Here is a 25,134-nt window from a genome sequence, read left to right as displayed (position 1 = left end):
TTCCATATATTTTTCTTGTTCAATGGCACATATTTATTTCAAAATTTCTGAGTTAGCAGCACTAGTTCAGTGGTTTTCAAACTTTTTTTGGTAATGGAACTCTATAATTATATTGTGAAACTCTGCGGGACCCCAACCCTCTCTAATAGCGCGCCTGAGATCAGATGCTTTGTAAGGAACCCCAACCCTCTCTAACAGCACACCTGAGAACAGATGCTTTGTAAGGAACCCCAACCCTCTCTAATAATGCGGCTGAGATCAGATGCTTTGTAAGGAGCCCCAACCCTCTCTAATAGCGCGCCTGAGATCAGATGCATTGTAAGGAGCCCCAGCCCTCTCCAACAGTGCGTCTGAGATCAGATGCATTGTAAGGAACGTCAACACTCTCTAATAGTGTGTCTGAGATCCCATGTATTGTAAGGAACCCCAACACTCTCTAATAATGCAGCTATCAGATGCATTGTAAGGAACCCCAACCATCTTTAATAGCGCGTCTGAGATCAGATGACAATGTATGGGTATATATATTTTAACAACGAGACCTGAACTGGTCAAGAATTCTTAACTAATTGGTTGAGATTAAAATAAAAGTAAATAGCTAAAACAATGGAATATTTGTAAGTAATGGGTGAGGCTTTGTGTTGGTTAGAGTGCAACATTCCGGCAGAGCGCTCCTGTAAATAGAGCTATGACCACAATCCACTTACTTGAACACCACCGAACTCCAGCAAGCTGAGAATCTGGTGCGCCCGGCAGCACACAGTAGCAGCAGGAGCAGCAGCAGGCCTCAGTGGCAGCACAGCAGCACGGACAGCAGGAGGTGTGAATAGGAAAAGATCGATGGCAATTCAGAGAGTCTACACGTTAGGATTGTTCAGATAACATTTTATTTGCTTTTTGTTTTTCATCAAAAGTGGTATGCCAATATCACTTTATTTTCTACAGCCTGGAAATCTACAGTTTCAGGAAGAACCACCCCCTCCCACCCCCCACCCCCCCAAAAAAAGCAGCGTCATAAGAAAAAAAAATATCAGGAAACTATTAAAAAAAAAATCAGATTCAAATGGAGCAGGTTGCCGTGAATTATACAGTACAAATTTGAAATTAGACGTAGTCTGAAGTGCAATATCACCACAGTAATAATGAGTTAGAGAAAGAAATAAAAATACTATATTTTAAACAAACAGTATATATATACTTATATATATTTATTTTTATTTATATATATATATATATTTGTACAGACAGTAGACCCAGTGATATCTGCATTATTGTAAAAAGATATTTACAAATAACAATTTCTTCAAACAATTACATCAGCACCATAGTTAAAAAGAAAGAAAGGAAAAAGAAAAGAAACACAATCTGTTAGAATCTCTCTGTTTTACTTGGTCCCAATGCGGAGTATTTGGAGGAAGCTTGACAAAGAAGAGGTTGTTTTATATAACATTTGCGGAGCCAGTTTATCAGCTGTGTTTGGTGTGTGAGGGTGGCTTGTGTAGCAGAGGCATCAGCAGCGCAGTGGTCGAAGTGCAATAGTACTGGATGGTACAGTACCACCATGTTTTCTTATATCCAAACCTTTAGCCTCACTTATTTAGATAATCATTTGCAAATTGGGTCCCACTGGTTATGGAGGTTGTGCTCTCCTCTGTCTCAGCACATCACCACTCCTTATTATACATTTCATCCACTGGTTCCAGACTGAAGGGATCTATTCAAAGCCAGCATTCTGCAGAATGACTAGGGAGGTTGTAATTCCCCTTGGGGAAAAACAAAACATCCCCTGTTTAAAAGATACTTGTAGTGGCTGTACAAAACCGTGGCTAGCCCACCCAAATTAACATATTGCTTTTTATATCTTTAATTAATGACTATCACTACACACTTGCAACTCCCTCAGACTTCCTTCTGTATAACAAAAAACAAAGAAAAGGAAAACGAAAGCCATGGACATGTATCATGTTATGTGACACGCATAAGTGTAACTTCCATCCCTGATAGCCATCGACGACTAATTGTGAACCCTGCTGCTATACTGTAAGCAGATGCCTCTGTTTGTGTGTTGTGCAGGTGGAAAGAAGCCCCTCGTGACAACTGTCAGAATCTTTTCTCGCAAGTGTACACCACTACTCGATATCACTATATATTGAGTGTAAACATGCTAGTCCACAACATTTTCCTGGCTAAAAAATAAATATATTAAACTTTATTAAAACCCACCAGGTATTTTTTTTCTATTTAATCTTGAAAGCAGCCAATTTAATGCATTGCTAAGTTCTAATCAAGCAATAGAAGACAAGGCTAAAGATGACAATTAATTGCGTTCATAATTTAGACCATTTTTGGATAAAATGCACAGACATAAAACCAAGACTATGATGTCAGCAGTAAAACCACAATTGCTCTGTTTTGGCACTGGATTTGTGTGGCTTCTGGGACAAGCCAGACGTTGTGATATCACATTGTAACATCTACATGTTGGTATACAGTGATTGACAGCAATGAACAAGTACATTCTACGTAAACTTTACCCGTTTTTTTTTTTTTTATTCTCGTACACATGTTCGTTTATTCCAACATGAGTTAGTTTAATCTACAAACAACCTTGAGCATTAATGATGAAGGAAAATAATATACAAAATAAAATGTTAAAAATTGGGCTCTTGAGAGAGATTTTCAGTGGTTATCTGGAAAGTAACTAAGGAATAATCACTGGACGAAGAGCAACACCCTCATTTTTAGCACAGAATCCGGCTGTGTTTAAGCAATACTTATTTCTGAAGTGCGAGCTTCCCAATACCTGTGTTTCTAAAGATTATTGGGGATCTGCAAGAAAGTGTTATTTTGTTTTAGCACGTGGCAGTTAGGGTGATCTTCTTTGTGGTGGTGACAATCTATGTGATTGCACTTCGGGTCTACGTGTAATTGTTTCTGCAACATGAACTTGTACTTTACCTGACTGTCCTCTCACTACAAGACTCCAGTAAGACTGCACAGCGCCTCCAGTGCTGAAGGGATCTGTGAACCACTGCTTTGTGTTTTGTTGTTTCTCAGAGTAAACACGTGGCACTGGTTACAGTGGCCTTCCTCTCTGCTTTGTTTAGCCCAACACCTACTGACCACTCCTGTTAGCCAAAAGGTACAGTATATGCAATGACATCTAGGATGAAAGTTAATTTCCTCAATACGGAAGTACCTCTGCCCCCTTGAGATCAGTTCATTTTAGTCTTTCAGGTAGTCATGTGCAAATATTTGGCGACCCCTGCTTTTTCTATTCACACCTGCCTCATGAACTTCCTCATGCTGCATCATCCCCGATGGACTGCCAGCAGACAATAGATCAGAGACTTTTACACCACCCCTGCAATCAACAACACCTGTCAATTTGGGCTACTGACTACAGATCGTTACAACTTGTATTTTCAGCCCTTCTCCCATAGCACACAGTGCTACTGTAGAGATGACAACTTGACAGGGATGCTTTGGTTACCACCTGACTCTCCTGTAACCGCCTGCAGTTCAGCTCAGCTATACAGAACATACATGGACGGGGTTACCATCCTTTTTCCACTTAGCACAGTATTCATTTTTTTTTTAAATATTGTCCAAGCCAAATCACTATGGATTTCCAAACAATTCATCAAGTTCTTGCATCCACTCATCTCCTGGTCCTCTGCTCATGATAGAGTCGACAAGGTCTGCACCATCTGCTATACCTGGAAAGGAACCACCAGTGGCGTCTGTATAATTGTATGACATGTCCTGACTGGGGTTCCTGTCATAGGCCTGACCCTGGTTGCTCTGAGGGAAGTTGCCACCTGTTAATTGCTGTGATGGTGCCTGATTAAAACTTGTCATATTGGGAACACCTGGGTTCATACCAGGCATTATTTGTCTGGGCTGATTGGCTCCTTGTTGCCCAGGCAGCGATTGTATCATTTGTCTTCCCATTGCTGGGTTCAGGGTTCTCACTGTTCCCGTACTGTCTACAACAGTCTGATTGAGGCCTTGTTGAAAATGCTGTTTGGACATTCTTGGTTGTCCTGATTGCATTGGATAAACTGCTCCATTGTTATAAGCCCCCATCTCCCCACTAGTTCTCACAGAAATGCCTTGTAACCCACGCTGTGTCCAATTTTGTGCTCCCTGTGGTAAAGATGTCATCATGCTTTGGAGTCTTGGCGCCTGAGGCCTGGGAATGGCCTGGCCTACAGGTCCTTTCATTTGCTGATGTTGTTGTGACATCACAGAGTTTACCAGCATGTTCTGACCAAACCCTCCCACCATTCCCAAAGCCTGTCCAGAAACAGGCTGCCTTGGACCCTGGCCAGCACTGTGGGCTATGTTTATGCTGTTTTGGTTTGCGTGCTGCATCATTTGGTTTATTCCTGTGTTCATATTGTACATTCCTGGCTGGCTGGTTGACGTGTTACTATACGGAGCCATGCCCATCTCAGGTTGGAGTGTGGCAGTAGGCATCGTGCCTGGATTTTGGGAGGGAACCATTGACAGCATGCCTGCATTTTGGACCATCATTCGAGATGTACGCATATTCTGAAGTGCTGCTTGATTTCTTGCTGCTGCTATATCCTGTGGAGACCCTGCAACCATAAACAAATAACACACATTAAACAATGTATTTACATGAGATGACTGTGCTAAATAATATTACATAACAAAGGCACATGCGGACACAGTAAGGTCAGAAAAACATTGTAGGACTGGGGATTATCCCAAGACAAGGTATGTGGTTAGATCTTATTAAAAATAGATTAGTGTATAAAACAAATTAGAATCTCTCTGTGGAACAACAACTACACACAATCAATATCTATGTACACAACTCACAACAGATACATTGCAACAATAACCCAATTCTATCCAGAAAGGTGAACAAAGTAAATAATCCTTATCCACTGGTAAATCCTGTGTGGAGGTATTGCTAGGAGAGCATACAGTATGTGTATGTAAAGAAATCCAGGGTTACTAATATTACCTGGAGAGAACAAATACTGAACACGGGGCTTAGTGGTACATTCAAACCCCCCCCCCCCAAATAGGGTTTTAAGTAACTAATAACCAGGGGGGACATACGTTTCGGGGACATGCATCTTCTTCTGACCAGTTCCCACACAAAATAAATGTGGTACTTCCCTCTCTCTCATTACTAACTACTTGCTATAATACAGAAAAACAAGGGCATTATTTTTACAAACAGTTATAGTTACAGTATCAGCCTCCTCATACAGCTCTCTGTCGAGTCCTGTGTCTGTTCAGTGTAATCAGGTGGGGTGGTGAGAAGGGGTGAGGGGGTGAGTAGGTGGGAAGGAGTGGGGGGGTGACTGAGTGGGAGGCTGGGGGAGGGTGGGTGAGTTGTGGGTGATTGGGCAACTGCAGCATTAAACAGCGCAGCCCCCCGGGAACCCCCAAGCGAGGCCTCCCAACCCCCACACAGAGACAAGGCCGCGGCCGCCCCAGGGACATCGTGAGGCCTCCCAGCCCCCACACACGAGACAGGGCCGTCCTGAGCCTCACTGCACCCGGAAAGAGCACGAGCTGCGGCGATGTCCCGCCTCCCCCCCAGGGCACACCCGTTACCTGGCCTGGGCCCTCCCCGTAGTGGGACCTGCGGACGCTCTGGTACAACATGATGGGCCCGGCGGCGGATGGCCCGCTTGAGGTGGGAGGCGGATGGCCCGATGGGAGGGGGCGGGGGCGGATGGCCCGATGGGAGGGGGCGCGGATGGCCCGATGGGAGGGAGGGGGGGGGAGACAGATGGCCCTGCATTGGCCTGAGGCAGACAGGCGTGGAAGGGGCTGGCTGCCGGAAGGGGGGGGAGTGGAAGCGCTGAGGAGGGAAAGTTGCTGAGATGCGGGGGAGGAGCGAAGGCACTGCTCAGGGAGCTGGAGGCGGGGTAATCTCCCCCAATAACATGAACCTGCCTCCAGCTTTTTTTTTTTGTCCAGCGCGAGCGCGGCAAAAACAGCAGCGCGTGTGCTGCTTGGGCCAATATTTACTCGCCCGGAGGTTAAATCCACACGCCCCGGGCGTGTAAATGTATAGCATTGTCGAACAATGTATATATATATATATATATATATATATAACGGCCATTACATCATTACATACTGTACATAGGCAATATAAGCTAAACCAACATGGAATGGGTGATAACATATTACATATAGCACATTTAACTAGAAATTAACACCCTAGTAGCATAAGTGGTCGGCTAATCATGGGTTTCCATGACTAGCTGACCACTAAAGGCTATAAAGGGTTAATACACCAATAAAATTACACTACCTACCCCCATTGGCTACCTTTGTGTCTAGTAAGGTTTTGCCATGCCATGTGTAACTAACTGCTAAGGCAAACAAGGGATTAACTCCAACCATCAACCCCCTGGAGGCCTAACCAAACTCCCCGGGGCAACTACCATAAACCCCTGTTGAGTAATGGGCCAATTTGGCCTAATTTTCTTACAGCATGCCATTGATTATGGCGATCATATCATTTCTCTGATGAAGTGACACCAGAGAGGACTGGAAAAATGGTGCCAAGACTTGGAAGCACTGTCGCTCCCTTGTTCACTATAGTAGCTGTTGCTATGTACAGACGTGCCATGCTCGCTATACTCAATCTACTCTCCTGCTGGTCATCAATTATGTCCGCAGTCCGCGGCGAGGCTGTATTATTCCTCATCGATATTTGAGCATAGTTGCTAGAATAAAAGGGTATTCATATTTGACAGTGAGCCGCTAGGACTTTAGAACAGTATTATTATACAATGAGTGTATATATAATAATATAGAGTTTATTTATGCTTAGTTTCATATATAGTATTGACACTGCTCTTAGTTCATTACTATGATTTAAATGTATTATACTTAAGTGAGATGTATAATTATGAATAGTCACAATAAGGCTTATTCTGTTGTTGTATCACAGGTAGCACAACACGGTTAATATATTTGTCTAGCAACAGTTGCACTTGGGCTCTTGCGAATGAGATTGTTACATGGAAGGGTTTTGTAGTATGTGATATTATATTAAACGTATTTCTTTTCAAGTCGCAATAATGTGGGAGTTGAGGTTATATTCAGTATCAATGGGACAGACAATAGTCACCTTTATGGGCAACTTTGTAACCGGTCGGTGCCTTGGCTGTCAGTGGAAATTTGGCTTATTTCTAGGCTCATATAATACCACCCACTAGTGTGAGAATTAATTGGCCAAACATTACTGTTTTAACTGAAGGTTGAGAATAACAGGACAATTTGATGACAAAAGAAAAAATTGTATGTTTGAAAAAAATGTGCCCGTGTTTTATTCCATGTTATGAATCTTTGTCCTATTAGGTTTAATCGCGCATCCCATAACGCAGCATTAAATGTAGCGATTCCATCGTTTATGGTTATGTCTCATTTTTTCCCCTTACTTTAATATGTGTGTATCTTTTTGGCTAAAGCCATCCTGGTGTACTGTAGGTGATAAAAAAGTATTGGTGTTAGGCCGGTTCCGATAAATTTTGGGACTTGATAGGTGATAAAAAAGTATTGGTGTTAGGCCGGTTCCGATAAATTTTGGGACTTGATGCCTAGCATCAAAATGACTCATTTTGTGGTATTTAGTGATTTTGGTGCCAGTCCTGATAGTTTAAGCGCCCGCGGTAAGAAATTGGGAATTTTTACCGGTACAACGTTAATGATTTGCACCATACTGCTATTGTTTTGCTTACAATACTGCATTTTTGCCTTAACAAGAGTTTGATGACTCCAGGCCTATGTCCATTAAGCTTAAAGTGCAAGATTTCCGAACAATAAAAATTGTAGAGTAGGTAAGAATCCATATGATAGGAAAATTGTATGCTGCTTTGGGCTTACGGTGTGAAACCTGTTTAACCTTATTCAATACAGAACCAGGTTTAATCCATATGTGTAAGCCTCTGCCATGGAGTTTTATTGATTGCTGTAAAGCAAGTAATGCTTCAGCTATTGCTCTCACCCCACAAATTACTAGGATAACTAGCATAACAACGTAAAAAATTTTTATTTTTCCATAAATTGCTAAAAAATAATATTGGATTTCTTCATAACAATTAAACTAAGCTTTTATAATTATTAAGCAAGAATTTAAAAAAAAAAGGTTATACTGTACTGAACAGCTGGAGGATTCAAGAGTGTATTTTTTCTTCTAACTGTATTCTGAGAATCACTGTTACAATTTCTTCTTAACGTCACTTTTTCATCTGTTTTTCATTGTTTCAAAATGCTGTATTTCGCATTTTATAAACACATATTTGGGTTCTCGAATAGCTTCCCACAGCTATTCTATTCATGGCACTTCTGTGTCCATATACACTTAGACACAGGAGCCAGGCCAGTTAACATGCGCATCATTATGTCGGAGAGAGGGAAAGCATCATGGATCAATGGATCTTTCTTAGCGACAATATTTGAAACCACTTCCCATCAACTCCACAGGTAGCAAGAGAGAAGTGGCATACACTGCAAAAGTTGGGGAGGAGTTTTTTAGACACATATAAGATAATGGTATGTATTCATTTGTGTGTCCCTTATGTGTCACTTAAACATTCAGTGTCCTTATGATTTTCAGAAAATGTCACAAGAGCCGGCACGCTGATGTCCCTAGTAATAATAACAATAATATATTTTTCTTAGATAGCAGCTCTGTGGATAGAATTTTGCAGGCATAAGTCCATGCTCCTAAGAGCTTCTGTCGTGACATAAAGCCAGGCACCTCATCCAACTGAGTCTGGGTCACAGGGAAATCGAGCCTTTACAACGACTCCACTGACCTGGTTATTGTCCAGGCATTCTGTCCGCCAGGCAGGAGAGCTATTAAACAAATTGGTTTTATTGGGAAAGGTACGGTACACAAATAGGGGCTAATAGACAAGATAAAGAGGGGGAGAATATAAAAGCCTATAACCTAAAGGGAGGATGGGCGTGTTAAGCTGGTGCTTCCAAACAGAGGTTCAATGTCTGGGGGGGTCTCGGAGTCCTCTGACCAGCAGAGAGTCCTTGGTTGTAGGATAAAGTCCTGAGTTGCATGATTGGTGAATGATAGTTCCAAGCCGAGGTTTGCAGTAGCGATACGCTTGCTTTCCCCCAGGCGGGTCTGAAGCATGTGGGCTCAGGTCGGGCTAGTTATACCTAGTAATCCTTTGAGGTACAATTAAATGGTACTTACAGAAGTAACCAATCAGTGACTCTGGCCTGTAAACCAGCAGCCACTCAAGAGGGCTTTCCTGCCAACAAATCAGAAGTGCAGAGAGTTGGCTGAATAAAGGCAGAGGTGGTTTTACCCTCCCAGACAAAGAGCCGCCGGCCACTTGACAGCAGAGGGACCGATACAGAAAAGGACCTGTTACCAGGTGACAGGAACGAACAGTAAAGTGACAGTAGCAACGTGTCAACACCCGCCCAGGGGTTATGAATGGTACTTTGTAATGAAACAAGGTACAGTATAGTGATTTCAGGTAATAAAGCCAATGACAGCACAAAGGCAGCAAAGAGCTAAGCTGGAGCACATTACACATGGTACACAAGGAATACATCCCAATATAATACAGCAAGAGGTAACACAGGGTAAAAAAAAAAGGGTATACAAGACATGAAGCAAGAAGCAATGGTGCTGGGGCGGAGGGTGACTGGGCAACCGGTTGGACGTAGGCTTTTTTTGTAATAACGACCTGCTGGTCCCTCCCATCGCAGCGGGCAATTGAATTCTGATGGCAGTGGCACAGGGAGATGAATAAACTTGCCTAAGGTCACAAGGAGAACTGAGCCTGGAATTCAACTCGGGCTCATACACATGAAAGGCAGAGACATCAGCACTTCCTCTTTGTATGACATTCCTTTAATGTTTTATTCTTGTGTCTAAAGGTGATCACACAACCATGGCCGTCAAGAGGGCTCTTCCTCTTCTGTGTCTGTGTGTGGTAATGGGATCAGGCCAGATCATTACTGCAGTCTGTGACCACATTTTGGGATTGAAAAGCTTAAAATGCCCAGTCTGAGCTTGGCGTTTACCTAGTCTCCCTGAGAAATGTTTGTCAAATGTATCAAATTTGGAAGCCACCTCCTAGGCTTGGAGGAAATGTTAGAGGACGGAGCGTAAATGTAATGTGGCTTCAGCACAGTCCGATTAAAGCAGCATTAACGCGGCTTTTTTCCCCACTACCTGAACCGTTAGGTCTCTTGGAGCTGATCCACGATGGCTCAAGCTCCGGGGTTCCTCCAGTTCCTGAGATATAATTGCTTTTGCCATAATGACAGACTCGCTTCGGTGGGCAATAGAAAACGGCAAATGTGTAGTTTATTTCGTGTCACAAATAAAGCGCTATGGCGCGAAACACCTCGGTGGGGGGGACATCGCCGTTTTTTTCTTCATGACCAATAAATAATTATATTTTTATGGGTAACACACTCTTCGCATATTTATTCTGGCTTTCCATTGCTAGTGCTCCGTTTTTTTCCATTCATCTATTGTTTTGTGTCCCACAATGACCCAAACAAAACCTCAAATATCTTTGGAAACGTGAGGGGAACATGGATCAGCTACTTTAAAAACATGGGGATTATTGAATATACTGTATATATATAATTTTTAATGTTGATATATATATAAACAGTGATTTAACTGCTACCATGTAGAAAACAAGTACTTAATGCTTGTTTGACAATATTATTTATTTTACACAAGCAAGACTACATGTATCTAAAAGGTGAACTAAGCTGAAGTCTTTCCGAGGTCTTTTTTTAAGCTAGATATAGTAACAAAGCAGGAAACACAGAGTGTGTCAAATATAAAAATGCATTGATTGATGGTTTGGCGAAGTAGCTGTGTGTGGCAAGAAGATATAGCGAATCAGAGAGCAGGCTCTATCTTGACATGATGAAATATTATCCCCCTGCTCTTGGTAAGACCTGATCTGTGCTATAATCCCTCCGGCAGCAAAGAGGGCAGGAGCATCAATCTTGGGTTTACTTTTTCCAGGTTACTGAATTTGTGTGACATGAGGCCAGGAGATTTTACACAGAAAATAGACACAGGCGCTCCTGCAACGTAAGATCGCTGATCTGAGCGTGATGGTACCGGGGGATGATTAATAGTAATACAACAACGTGTTTAATTATTTATTTGCTAACTGATGCTTTCATTCATTTTCACATGGATTGTTCCCTTTCGTTCGACATAAAGAAACCATGATTCTATCCAAAGAGGCCTCCTCTTTTAGTTATTACGATGAGGCTCGGATGCAATTGTTTTCGAATAACACTTTAACCAGTCCAGAGGATGCCCGTTTTTTTTTTATATTCGCAAACGCAAGATTCTTAGGCCCAGATCCACCAAACGGTGCTAAGCTTTGGCACGCCTCAGCTCCCATCCATATGAATAGGAGAATAAAGGTGGACCAAAGCGCAGCACCCTTTTGTGGATTTGGGTCTCGGTGTCCAGCAAAGTACATGTATTACCCCTAACAGAGCAGTAACATTGTGACTTCTGTGCAAAGCCTGTGCAGGTGGTCTATCAGCTGATACCGTTGTGTGCGTCGGTCACCAGCAATAGCGTCTCGTCAGTGTGCTGTCATGAAGGAGACATGGTGACAGGAGAAGTGGCCCTCCAGCAGCGGCTTTGCTAAGAGCTCGCCGGTCTTACCTTGGAACTGAGTGACTTGCTGCACAGTGTAGGGATTCCTCTGCTGCTGAAGATGCTGCCTGTTCAGATGTGGCTGCTGGAGCTGCTGAGGAAACAGAAGGGGAAAGAGCGACGATGATAGAAGAGCCACGGCAAGTGTAGGCTGTCAGACAAAACTGCCCGCTGTTACTGGAAGAGGCTAGCACAGCAACTCTCAAAGTAGCAATACCTTCAAACGCACGTGGGCATAACGCAACGTCTCCTGTTGCAAGAGGCAAGAGCATTGCACGTTAGCAGCAGTGGTGTCAAGTAAGCCCTTAAGGCAGCAATCCCCAACCAAAAGCTTTTTTGTCTTATCTGTACCAGGGGGTCCGCCAGAGCTGTCCGCAGCCTTCCAACCTCTGGGATATGTGTAGCTTTTTGTGACAGTGTTTGACACAAACAACTACCAATATGTCAGCGGGGTCACAAACAGAACGTGGCCGCGTCATCTCCCGGTGGCAGTGCAGCTTTCTATTGGCAGCCGGAACGAACTTTACCCTGCGGCTAGTTTGTGTCCGGATGGCATGGTGGAGGTACTGGGATGCCATGGGACCAGACATCCCTTCCAGGAGAACCCCTCCAGTTCAGGTAAGATATATATATATTGTACTAAGGCCGAGTTCATCCTGATCTACACTAAAAACAGATGCAGAGAATTTGAGGTTGTTGTATATTACAGCACTATCCTCGCCTAGTGAAATCATAATCTTAGGTAATCGCAGCCATAACCTTATCCAATCTCCCTTACTCCTCCTTTCATTGTCCCTACGCAGTGGAAAATGAAAACCGCGAGGTATACTATAATAATCATCATCATATTAATAATGTATTTCTTACATTGAACTAACCGTGTCTGCAGTGAAAATGCATAGGCACAGTGTACACCACCAGTCTAGAGGAAGATGACTTTATTTGCTCAGGATCACAAGAAGCTTGTGTTTTCAACAGGGACACTTTATCTCATTATTTTATTACCCCATTGTCCAGAGCCATTGAATGTAATACTATCATTGGTCCCACTGCTGCAGGTTCTTACACAAGAGTAAAGCACAAACCTTGGACAAATACAGTCCAGTGAGCTGCCATGGTAATACTAGCTGGACATAAGCTGTTCAAATCCTTAATTGAAAAAGCCTGAATTTAGCTTTGGATCAAGGCTATTTTCAAAAGAACAAAACGTGTTTGATAGTAAGTGCTATTACTAAATATGTTCACTAGAGGGCACTGCTGCTTAAGACGAGCGGATACCTGGATCTTAACAGATTTAATAAATAAAAATATTAGTAGTAGTAATCTTTATTGAAATGTTGCTATGATTACAATACATTTGCAAAAAAAAAACCGGACAGGCTGTTTATCCATACATTAACTATTGGGCAATAGATTGCTATCTAGGGGTATCAGCAACTGTGATTGGATTACAGTACAGTATGTACATTAAGAGATGACAACTAAAGCCCATAGCAGGAACATACTGCGTCTTTTATGTCCTTTTCTGATGCCATGAATGAACTGGAGATGCCTCCGAGATAAGATTGTGTTAAATACTGTTTGATGCATTAAACTACTTATGGAACTACAGCTTTCCAAGCACTTTGAGATGTAGCCACATTTTGTGTTATTGCTTTTACAAAGCTTTTGAAGGCTTTATCCCAATTGTGTGTGGAGCCCCACAGAATGCCAAAGTTAAACAGTCTGACCTTTGCTTATTGGGAGTCCGGCACGGAAGAGGGGTGTAACTGTTATACCACAGCAGAACATAACCCTATGTTGACCTCGATGGGGAAGAGAATGTGCCACTCAGCATATGAGGGTTCATGATCCATGTATTTTCCTAACTTGTACAAAATATGGTAACCATAAGGACGTATAGCTGTACCTGCTCTGCCAGTATCTGCTGCTGCTGCTGTTGTTGTCTCTGCTCCCTGAGAAACTTCTGTTGCTCCATTGCATGGAGTTGGGCCCTCTGCTCTATCAGCATCTGCTTCATTATGGCGGCTTGAGGCTGGTTTGACATAAAGCCTGGACCCCCGGGGCTTGCACCAGCTCCGGGCACAGACTGCTGCATGGGAACCGCAGCCCTGGACATCCCAACTATGTTCTGCTCCTGCAAAGAGCAAAATAAATCTTCACTGGAAGTCACGAGAAGACGTATGAAACATCTTATAAAACATCTTAAAATAAGATTTACATACAATCAACTATTTGGAAGTGCAAATATGAATATCATATGAGACACAATGGCAATAGACATTAGAAGCAACCTCTTAGATAAGAAAGTAAACAGAATGAAATATAGCATGACTTCATGTATTTAATATCACAGGGCATTATGATAAGAGTGCATTTCAGTCATGTCTGAGCAGTATCTGGAGAGGAGGCTTAGATATGTGTTTAGACCCTCTGGTGATGGATTCTTCCCAATGGTCCTCTGAATATTACTCATATCAGTTTTCAACCTGGCGTTCAGTAAAAGCTTACCAGGGGCTCTGCAAGGAAAATGTGTTAACTGCGAATATTTTACTCTAGAAGACCAAACAATTGTATTTTTTGCTATATTTTCTTTAATCTAATAATTGAAAGATATGTCTCTCTCTCTCTATTATATATTATATATATATATGAACCATACTACAGCAATAGTATTTTTACCTATACATATGGTAAGAGGGCTGGGGTTCTCCAAAGTCCCAATATTTTTTAACCCTTTAAATGCGGGAGGGGCCACAGCCATGGCTCGTCACTGATGATGTGAACAGAAGGGGAGGAGCGCTCATATTCCATTCCCCTTACGGTCAGATCGTGTTCTGTGATCGATCTCCCCTAGCAAACACGTAGAAAGTTCATTACGTAGCTACTACATCGTGGCGCCCCTAGCGTGCCAGAGCTCATGAAGTACTAGCTTAAGCAATGGGGCACTCGAAGTATTACAGTTGAAGGGAAGTCAGAATGCATTCTTAAATGTAGTTAGAAGATTAAAAACCGCCGACTTGGACTGAAAAAGAAATATTTCATTCAAACTGAACAAGATATCGTTTTGATTCCAACACAGACACAGCAAACTATAACATCCCATTTCATCACGATGACCACACTTGCATGGGAGAAACTAACCCCAGGTCATATTGACTAAATTCATTATAAAACATAGTCATTGCACTTCTGTTGTTCGTCAAGATTATTCAAGTGAAGCCTATTATTCATAGTACAATAGTGGAGATTTCCTTGCATTAATACTTCAGATGCTGTTAATTTGCTCAACAACGAACTTCAAATGAGCTCCACTGTAACAAAGGATTATAATAGGAAATGGTGAATTAAACAGACCTTTATCTGGGCCACATTAGAACAGTTTTATCTGGTAAACAGCTCTTTTCATGACTTCTAATCTGTAATGTCCCAAGGGCTCAACATCTACACTGTATTATGAGTTTGAATCTAACCACAAGTAATCCGGCCAGCTCGTCACACACTTACACATCCACATATGTGGTTCACAGTGGACGTATAATGAATGTGGTGTTGTCTGAGGGAAAGTGGATGATACACTGAAAGGGGAGGGAACGGAGAAACAGTGCAGACATTGGAATCCTTTGGGCAAGTGGATTCTTTTTCTCTAATACAGGTGTACTATATATACACTTACAGATAAAGTTACAGATAAGGTTGAACACAGAGGTGTCACACAAAAAAGAGACTTTACAATAACACCTATGTATGTATGTATGTATGTATGTATGTATGTATGTATGCATTCTGGTGTAAGTGTGAAACGTAATAATACTAATTGTAATGTGTAGAGTAATTACCCAGTGTGTACTGTGGAAAGGTGCACATTTAACCCATTTGAATCAATTTCTGGCCACCAGCTGTAAACAGACACAAAGGACACTCCCATCTTCCATTCTTCAAGAGATGTAAAGAAAGGGATTGATACGATTTAATTCTGGTAATTGATCAGATAGTGCATTGCATTATTTGGTATTGGTTAAGAATGAATACAATGTTACCAAATAATATGCATAGGACTGAAGATGGTCAAATCTGTAATGTCCATCAGACATTACACTGAACTGGACAATGCACCAGTTCATCCTTTGTACCAGCAGATGGTGTTATCAGTCTGATACTCAGTGTCACGCTCCTCTCTGGGTGATTGCTGCTCTTTCTATGTCCCCCACCTCTTCAACATCACCACCTTTTTCATTCCCTCCCCCATACTTGCAGATGGCTTAATCGTGACTACAGTTCCTCCCCACCCCTCCAGCCCCCACAGTACGTCTGGGATAATGCTGCTAAAGTACAGCTAAGCAGTCAAGTGTGACAGCATAGAGCAGGTAGCCTGGCAACTGAGAGCATAATACTGAACAGATGGTGTGATGGGCAGCGCGCACACACACACATGCACACGCACACGCGTACACACGCACACTAACAACAGCCTGGAATTCCCTGCCGATTAAAGAAATAAAGGCTTGTTTAAAAGTTAAGATGCATTATTTGCTGTGCTTTCATTTTGCACAAGCAATCATGTTTTTATGAACAGTGCATTTTATTCTTCGCTTTCTTCGGACGGACGAGCAAATAATACACATAGAACTGCCCTGCTACTTGTTAACCTTGTTTGCTGCTATTAAGCCCCAATGGCCCTAAAGTGAGTGGGCAGGTATCATTTATGAACACGAGGAACTGGTATAAACATTAAAATACTGGTTTTTGTAACGCAAATAAAACAACCACTTGTGAGCACATTTACATGTCTCAGACAGGTCTGCAACACTGTCTCTCCCCATTATCCCTTAGCATACAATGCTTCCGCTGCAGCCAGGGATTCTGGGTAATGACATGCAAATGAGCACACAGTGTGTCACTCTTTGCTTCCTGTCCATTGTAACATGGACCCCTATAAGCTTTGTTGTCTTTCCATCAGCCATCAAAATGATAGTTTTTACTCACAACCCTATATAATAATATAGTAATGGATTGTAGGGGTATGAACCAGTGAGAGCCAGGGCGGCCTTCTTGAACTCAAGGGGTTAATCCATCCTTGGCCATCATTATTGGCGCGTCAATGCAGCAGGAGCTGATTGCCGTAAACTAATATCATCCTGTGGGGACGAATGTCATTAGTCTGCCACCCATGACACTGTGAAACATGATAGAGATGGGTCTAATCTTCCAGTAACATTTTGTGGGGGGCATAATCAGATAAAAGTCAGTCTCTGGTAAGAGTATAACAGGTCTGGGGGGCTGACGTGGATAATGTCTCTTGTATTTTACACTCACGTGAGGAAGGGATCGGGGATACTTGTGTAGCAATGCCCTCAGAATTATTCAATTCTTCTTCGATATCAAACACCAAACCTTCCCCAGGATCAATATATGGAATACCAGATTGAAATACAGTAACCAAAAACGATATGAAGAAAATTCCCTTAAACCTCAACATAAAGAGACTTGTTAAAATTTGCAATTTTGCAATAAGAACTAAAAAAAATAAAAGACATTAATTAATGGGGCTTACAGCATGGAGTCTAAACCTAGCCATAATACAGTACACCCAGTACCGTGCTCTGCTAAAATTGATCCTAGACGCAGCAAGATAGCCCCAAGCAGCGCCCCGCACAATATCTGTGGTGAGGAAGGAAGGGGCGGGGAGGATAGCACAGAGTGCACTGGGATAGTGTCATTGTGTTGGAGGGGGGGAGGGGGGATAGACAGATTAGGAGAGAAAGGAGGGGGGGGGGAAGGGGATAAGGGGGGTTAGCAGCTCTTCCATTACAGCACAGAGACTTAACAATACAAAGACAGAACAACATGTTTCTCAGCCAAAGCAAATTAAGGGGCCGATGACACTGCGAAGAAGCAGCTCAGCCTGGGTAATAATGGAGGGGTTTAAGAACATCCTGGCTAAGTGGATTGGCAAGGGCTAGGCTGCAGGATAATAACCAGGGAAGAAGCGGATCCTGGTCCCATACCAACAATGGGTAGAGAGCATGATGCGGGTGTAATGCCACATTCACGTTGTGGGGACTTCACCCTCCTTATCCCGAGTCAGTATTACTTCCATGTCAAAAACACAATGTGTGCGGCAATGCAACAGAAACGGTGCTCGGGGTGACGGGCAGGTTTCCTTCTTCATTTTGTTTCAATTGTATTACACTGGATATAAACTTTGATGCCAACAAGGTTTAACCCTGCCACCGGTACTGCTCAATGCACTGCTTTGGGAAAGTGTTAACACCACTTCAGACCCGGCAAAGGTCTTGATGCTAAAAACAGAGGGATACAGTAAAATGAGGGGCAGAGATGCAGCATTTGATACATCTCATAATTGATGAGTCGCTTAACGTCTCCCCAACGCCGCATACACTTGCAAACTGCAGACTTAATGGGTAAAATAAGTGATATACTGACGCTAAGAGATGCAGGATCAACTGCTTCTCTCAGTATAAATGTAATGATAACATTTAATTTTCTATTATCCTCCCACTAGACCTTTCCCCTCCTGACTTTCCTGGTAATAAGGTCCCCCGACAATAAAGGGCATCACCTCTGCTGTCCATGCAACAGCAAATCATCATACTGCTTTTACATTAATTAACTGACACCAAGCACTGCATAAGGCACGTGCAATGTCTTAAATACCTTGGTATATGTCTTATTTAGCGATTTGGGGAACTACTAAAATGACATTTTACAAGCAGTTGGTGGGGGTAATTCATTAAACTGCAATAGTGCCAATCTGGCATTACTGTACATAATATCCTATTGATTTAAATGAGGGATCCCGCCCCGTGGCGGCAAATCGGCACACTCGCAATAAATTGGGAGCGATTCTTTTCACTGTGCAGTGAAAATAAGTGGACTAGTTATCAAACCTCATAATTGTATTGAAGATAGCCCATGCCGACCATGAAGATAACCCCTCCCACCATTAAGATAACTACCCCAAAAAAGAATCCTGTCCAGTATGAAGATAACCCCACCCACCATTAAGATAACCCACCCATCCTTAAAGTAACTCTACCCCAAAAAATAACCCCGCCCAGCATGAAGATAACACCATCTATTATTGTTCCAGGACAATAATCCCACTCACCATGAAGATAACCCTGCCCACCACAGTGAATGGCTCCAATCTTTGGTCATTCTGCTCTGACTGACAACATCACTTGTTTTACTAAACCTAGGCGGGTGATTCTGACGTACACTACGACATTACCTCAGATATCCCTGATTTGGTGTACATGAAAGAATAAGTTGTGTGTGTGTAGGTTTTTATAGAAGTATGTTATTAGTGTATGTGTGTATGCATGTAAGTGATTGTGTGGTGCCTGGTTCCAAGACGTCAGAGGCCCCAATGTTGTGTTATCCTGCAGCACCCGGCTCAAAGTCGGGGTAGACTGACCAGTCATGATTTTGGTTAAGATTATTAATGCTCTACTCATAACACACAAAACCATCACACTAGACCCAGACCCACACCTGATCTCACACACACGCCACCCTGCCATCTCTTCCCCTGTAAATGGTGTTAACCTTCTAATTTACTACTGACTAACCTTAAAACTTGCCCCACAAATCAAGCATCCCAATAGTCTGCACTCATGGTTACTGTCCCACACTCAGCCACTCCTACCACCAATTGTGACCAAGCACTGCCATCTACAGCACGTATTCCCACACCTGCTGTCTCTGTAAGTCTCCCATCATACCACTTAGATTGTAAGCTCTTCGGGGGAGGGATTTCCTTTCCTATTGTCAGATTTTGCTGCACTTATTGTATTATTATAATTCCCTGTACTGTATTCTTTGTGAAGCGCTGAGTACACTTTTGGCGCTATATAAATAAAGACGTACAATGCAATACACTAACAACTCTGCACAGTCAAAGTGCTGATCATAGAAAAACTGCTATAGGCTCCAACAGTATTGTCATAGTTTGTGCATTTTCTTTTAAGAGGTAAAAGGTGTTATTCTCCTTGGTGTGCAAAACGATAATTCAACTAAATATTAGCTTTACCTAATGTGAAAAATCTCAGGCAAGCGCTAGGCCCCCTAAAGAGCCAGATGTACACCTGATGTTTCATGTTCTGTAACAGTTGGAGGGAAACAATGGAAAAGCTCACTTATCACACAAAGGAAATGCAACTTTGCAGTGGGAATACCCTGCACCTAATACGACACCTTACCTCGGGGCAGGGAGCTCCTTCATATTGTCTCTGTTTACCTTAACACAGATGTACTCTTTTGTCATGCAATGTTTTTCTCCTCCCTCCCACACTGTACTGCGCTGAGGAATATGTTGGTGCCATTCAAATAATAGATAATAATAATGTATGCAAACCTGGAAAAAACATTGTGCATCAGAGCCGTAGTAAAGCTAGCACTGCAGCACCTTCTCTGCCATCTTTAATGCTGGTACCATTATCTCACAGCTTTCAGATTAAAAGCCTATTTGGAATACAACCATGGATATTTTCTCGCCATCCTAAATTTGTTTAAGGCTCCTACCTAAAGGGAGAGTTCTTTACATATGAAACAGACCTGTCAAGTGTTATTTGACTATAATTATTGTATTCGTGTGTCTGTGAAAAAGAAATGCTATGGACATTGTTGTACAAAATTAGAAGGTCATAAAGAAAAGAATAGGCAATTTAGGGAAACATATGTCAATCGTTTTGGACTGAGTAAGCTAAACCGATACTAAGTACCGGGGTTATACACACAAAAAACAGGGTTATACACAATAAAACCTGCTGTTCAAACACCAAGCACTTAATAGTGCACATAGAGGTGTCATATAGTCTGAGAGACTGCTGCACAGCCGTGAAACTGCACATATCCTGAGTCTGGCCAGGATGCAAAATCCTATAGCAGACCTGCGTAGGGACAGCTTGCAATATATACTCCTGTGCTGGGTTGTCGTCATCATCATCAGCAGCAGTAATAAGAGAGAAGAAATGGATAAGAAATAATATAGATAAGATCTCAGTCCAGTTACTTAATGTGGGAATCCTCTCTTAAACCGATTTATTTTCCCCATTTAATTCCTGACCTGGGGTGCCAGGGGAGTTCAAAGGAGCTGATTTATGGTGATCCAACTGCCAGGGCCCCTCCCGTCTCTGAGATATGGGGGTGAAAAGACAATGTAAAAAAAAGTCAACATGGCCAGCGAAGTCGCCAATGGAAAACCGCTATGTCATCTTCTGATGATGCTGCCATTTTCTATTGATCCCTGATGAAAGGTGCATATGGGACCTGAAACGTTGTTCCTCCTCTGTTCTTGGCTGGCACATTAAATGGAGAATTGCCTTACGAACTTGTGAGTAGAGATGTACGTTGTATCGCTGTCCTAGAGGAGACCTGCATTTTGAAGAGTTTGTTTGTCTATGTAGTGTTGGCTGCACAAGCAGGATTCTCCTCGCCTGAAACTTTTCCCCTGCACTTTGGAACTGTGCCATTTTCTATTGGCCACTGGGGTGAGGGTGAGCCAGGCAGCCATCTTGTGTCTACAAGACAAATGTTAAGTGTCCAGTTGATGCAAAATGCTGATAACTGGGGCACTGAGTTCTGCCGCAGCTAAAAACAAAACAAAATAAACAGAGCAGCAGGCATTGTTGCTTTAATAACACTGATAATACAGTACACAGCAACTAGGCAAGTCATTTAACAAGCAGATTTTGTAATGAGACAAGGGAATAAAACATTGTGATGCCATTTTTTTTTAAATTGCGGCGCCATGCATTAGGATAAGGAGTCTAAAAATGCATGGGAGTGAAAAGCAGGGAAGGTGATTTTATTAGTTAATAGGCACAACTCGTGAAGATACCGAGAGAACGCATGCACATCCACTGAACTGCAATGCTACAAATGTGATGCGTCAATGTGCTACATTCCCCAGGGAAAACATTATTCATGTTTTAACCCGGTCATCAGGCTCCCCACAAGATGTGACAAAAAGATAAAGAGGCAGAATACATTATTAATACCTCAGCACACAGAGTGGCTGTAGAAGGTGTAAAGGCATAACATACAGATGTAGCCAGGGTGATTGCACGCTGTGGTGAAATGGGTGCTGATATTTTGCGCTGTTACTGCCATTGAATCGTACGGAAAATGCGAAGTCCCGTATCAAATTCTGTGATAGCAAGAGTTAAAATAAACAAAATGCCCAGCTACAGGGGTAGGGGGAAGTTTATAAATATGAGGGACTGGGTTATTTTTTTAACAGATTTTAAGTGGACCCGTGTGGAGGGGATCTCCGGGTCTTATAGTCCTGTACTTAAGGGTAGCACAATTGTTTCTTGTTTTCTAGTTAGGGAAAGTATCCCAGAGTAAGGGTCCCTATAGACCAGTGATTTTCAACCATTTTTTGGTTCAGGAACCCTATAATTATATATGTATGTCTGAAATCAGATGCATTGTAAGGAACCCCAACCCTCTCTAATAGCACGTCTGAGATCAGATGCATTGTAAGGAACCCCAACCCTCTCTAATAGTGCGTCTGAGATCAGATGCATTGTAAGGAACCCCAACCCTCTCTAATAGTGCGTCTGAGATCAGATGCATTGTAAGGAACACCTGCCATGGGAGACCAGGTAATTTACACCTTTCTATCGGGATCATTCACTGAGCAAAACAAGTTAGTAAAACAAATTGTAATTTATTCACTTTAAATAGGTGCACACACAATGGGACACAAAACACATAAGAAAGACACACTTACTGGGGGTCTGGGCTACAAAACTAGACTTTCCGAGGTGAAATAGAACGTAAAACAAAATCTTTGGGTTGACCGGAATTTGTCCCAAAATGTCCTGGAACTCAAATCGGCATGAAGTTCCTGACACCCCCGCTGTATCTGCTCCGGGGGACTTGAAATAACTTGACCGCAACTTAGCTCCAAACGTCCGGGAACTAAAATCAGCTTGAAATTCCAGCCATGACGGCTACGTGCAATTATCAGAACTTGGGCGCAAAAAGTAGGACTTAGAAAATTTCTCGACCTGAAATTTCTGAAGCCGGCTCGCTGCTATTTCTTCTTGAGCATCTTTTGGTACATTCAAATTTGCAGAGCTGTTCTGGCGCTTATAATCTGCCCTCCTGATTGGCTGTGGGTTTCTTATAGTATTTCAGAGTTCATTCATGAAATACTACAGCCAATCCGAGCGTGAGAAAATTCCGACCAGGCAAACAGAGCGGTGCCAGTCTACTGAAGCCGGTCAAGCGTGGATTCAGAATCTGACAAGGGCATGCGCCAATTTGGCACCTCTGCCACTTGTCATGCCGAAGCTCCTCAAAGTCTGGGTTGGGGCAAATGGTGGTCCGATGACTTCCATTCACCCCAGGACGTGAGTACTTGAGGCTAACTGAGGTACCCAAATGGCTTTCACACTTGGAAACCTTTGAGGCTTTCATATCCGGGACCCGAGTAGACTTGATGACACCAAGCTTGGTAGCCACATGGTCTCTCGGAACCTTGGACCTGGAAGTCCCAGCTCATATACCGTGCACAAGCGTATATACACTTTAAACATACCGGTTTAATAAAATATATAATTTATACTTTTCTAAGTCTTATGGCTATGGGGAATAGAATAACAATCCTGCACATTATTCCTACTAGCCATATTCCCCACACACTATACCGGACTTAGACGTTAAAAATTCCCTGCAACCTTATGTATGGTTGGAGCACCCTCAGAACTCGTAGACTGAGTTCTGGGTGACTTGGGCATTAACTTGGCGTCCCCTCTTAAACTAGGGACACCTTTACCGTTCCATGGATACCACACATCCCTATGCCCAATTTACCTTTGTGGTATGTGCTGAAGCAGGGAATCCTAGTGGTGAGTCGCGCAAGCGTTTTCAAGGGGAGATTTGCCGGGGCAATGTGTCTCAATGTATCCGAGAATCAGACCTGATTCCTGGGTACATTTTTGGGGTATCCAGCAACTCTGGAACCCGGCTATCTAGACACATTCTGACAAGACTTTATCCGTAAACCCACTCCTTGAAACTCATAGCCATGCAATCTCTGCTTGCTGGCACTCCTGGAAAGGTAAAAACACAAAAATTATTTCTTGTCGCACATTTTTACAGAATGCATTAACAAACACTGGGCTCAAGAGCTGACACTCCCGAACCCCATTACATGGATCAGAGGTAACCAAACAGGCTTAACCTTTATTGTGAGCCTGGTTACCACCTCACTGTCACAACCCCAACCTTCTCTAATAGCGCGTCACAAGAGACAGCATCACACGCGGAACAAGAGACAGTCCTGTCGGCGAACATTTCACTGACTCTGGCCATAAGATGAACGACCTGAAGGTGGCCATACTCAAAGGTAATCTTAGAACACCGAAAGAGAGACGGTTGCATGAAATTTATGCAACTGTTCGGGACACAGCGGTGGCTAAACCGAGACCGCAGCTTCATGAGTCACTACCCTGACAATAGAGAACTCTCTTCCCATGAGTGCTAAATGCCATGTCTATACATACTGCGCTTTATGAAGGCACACACAGCTGTCTCTTCCACATACAAATGTACACTGTAATTCTATCTCTATATACCAATATGGACCACATACAGTAGTATCTACACACACTAATAGTAATGCAACACCCTCTTCATTTCTACACCTACCCACACCATTGGTATACACTCCCACTCCACAAACACCTTTTGTAAATTGCTGTATACACTGTGGGCGCTTTATAAATGTATATTTACACACACACACATACACACATATACTTTTACATCACTAACATTCAAGGACCATTTAACACCAAGTCATAAATCGCATACTGCACAGGGGGAGGAACAGGCTTCAGTAGATACATTCCAGGATGCACTGTTTTTAAGTAAAAACCTTTCTTGCTTTATCCATTGTAACACCGCCAGAAGAAGAGGAGATCAGTGTATCTCGAAAGCTCGCACAAATAAAAGCATTTTGTTAGCCACAGAACGGTATCGTCTATTCATTTTTGATTATTAAGCCCGGCTAACATAGTACAGATACCTCTACATATATATATATATATATATATATATATATATATATATATATATATCTTCTCTTTCTAATGGTTATCTTTCTATGTCGCAGTGTTTACTTAGCAGCTTGGCTGCACTGGGGTTAACCTAAAAACTGCATGACTTGTGTACACGAGTCGTGCTGGTTCTCAAACTGGGATAAAAGCCAACTGCTTCCATTTATAGACAAAACATCACCCTCCTGCCAAAAGGAGGCCCCTTGCTGCAGCCAAGCTACAAGAAAACAACAGCAGAAAGCAGTAGGCTTCTGGACGTGGCGTAAAGTGACATCATCCTCCACACCTTGCTGGATCCTATTCAGCTTGCTGTACCTGACCATATGGGCTTCTGTGGGAAGCATCTGCAGCTGA

General features: G+C 42.6%; 1 protein-coding gene across 2 annotated transcripts in view; it reads right to left on the bottom strand.

Moving 5' to 3' along the window:
• Nucleotides 1-996: 996 nt before the first annotated feature.
• MAML3 (mastermind like transcriptional coactivator 3) overlaps nt 997-25,134 on the bottom strand; it is a 336,501-nt gene continuing 312,363 nt past the window's right edge. Inside the window, exons 3-5 of one of the 2 annotated variants that reach the window (XM_075614965.1) lie at nt 13,593-13,820; nt 11,693-11,777; nt 997-4,604 (exon numbers count right to left, since the gene is read on the bottom strand). In XM_075614965.1, coding sequence (XP_075471080.1) covers nt 3,622-4,604; nt 11,693-11,777; nt 13,593-13,820 — 1,296 coding nt within the window. In that variant the 3' untranslated portion in view covers nt 997-3,621. The remainder of the gene's footprint in view (nt 4,605-11,692; nt 11,778-13,592; nt 13,821-25,134) is intronic. The other variant, XM_075614975.1, reaches the window with a different exon arrangement.

This window comes from Ascaphus truei, chromosome 1 (genome assembly GCF_040206685.1).
Source record: "Ascaphus truei isolate aAscTru1 chromosome 1, aAscTru1.hap1, whole genome shotgun sequence".
Taxonomy (NCBI): Eukaryota; Metazoa; Chordata; class Amphibia; order Anura; family Ascaphidae; genus Ascaphus; species Ascaphus truei.
The sequence above is the reverse complement of the archived record's forward strand: the minus strand, read 5'-3'. Positions and strand labels throughout refer to the sequence as shown.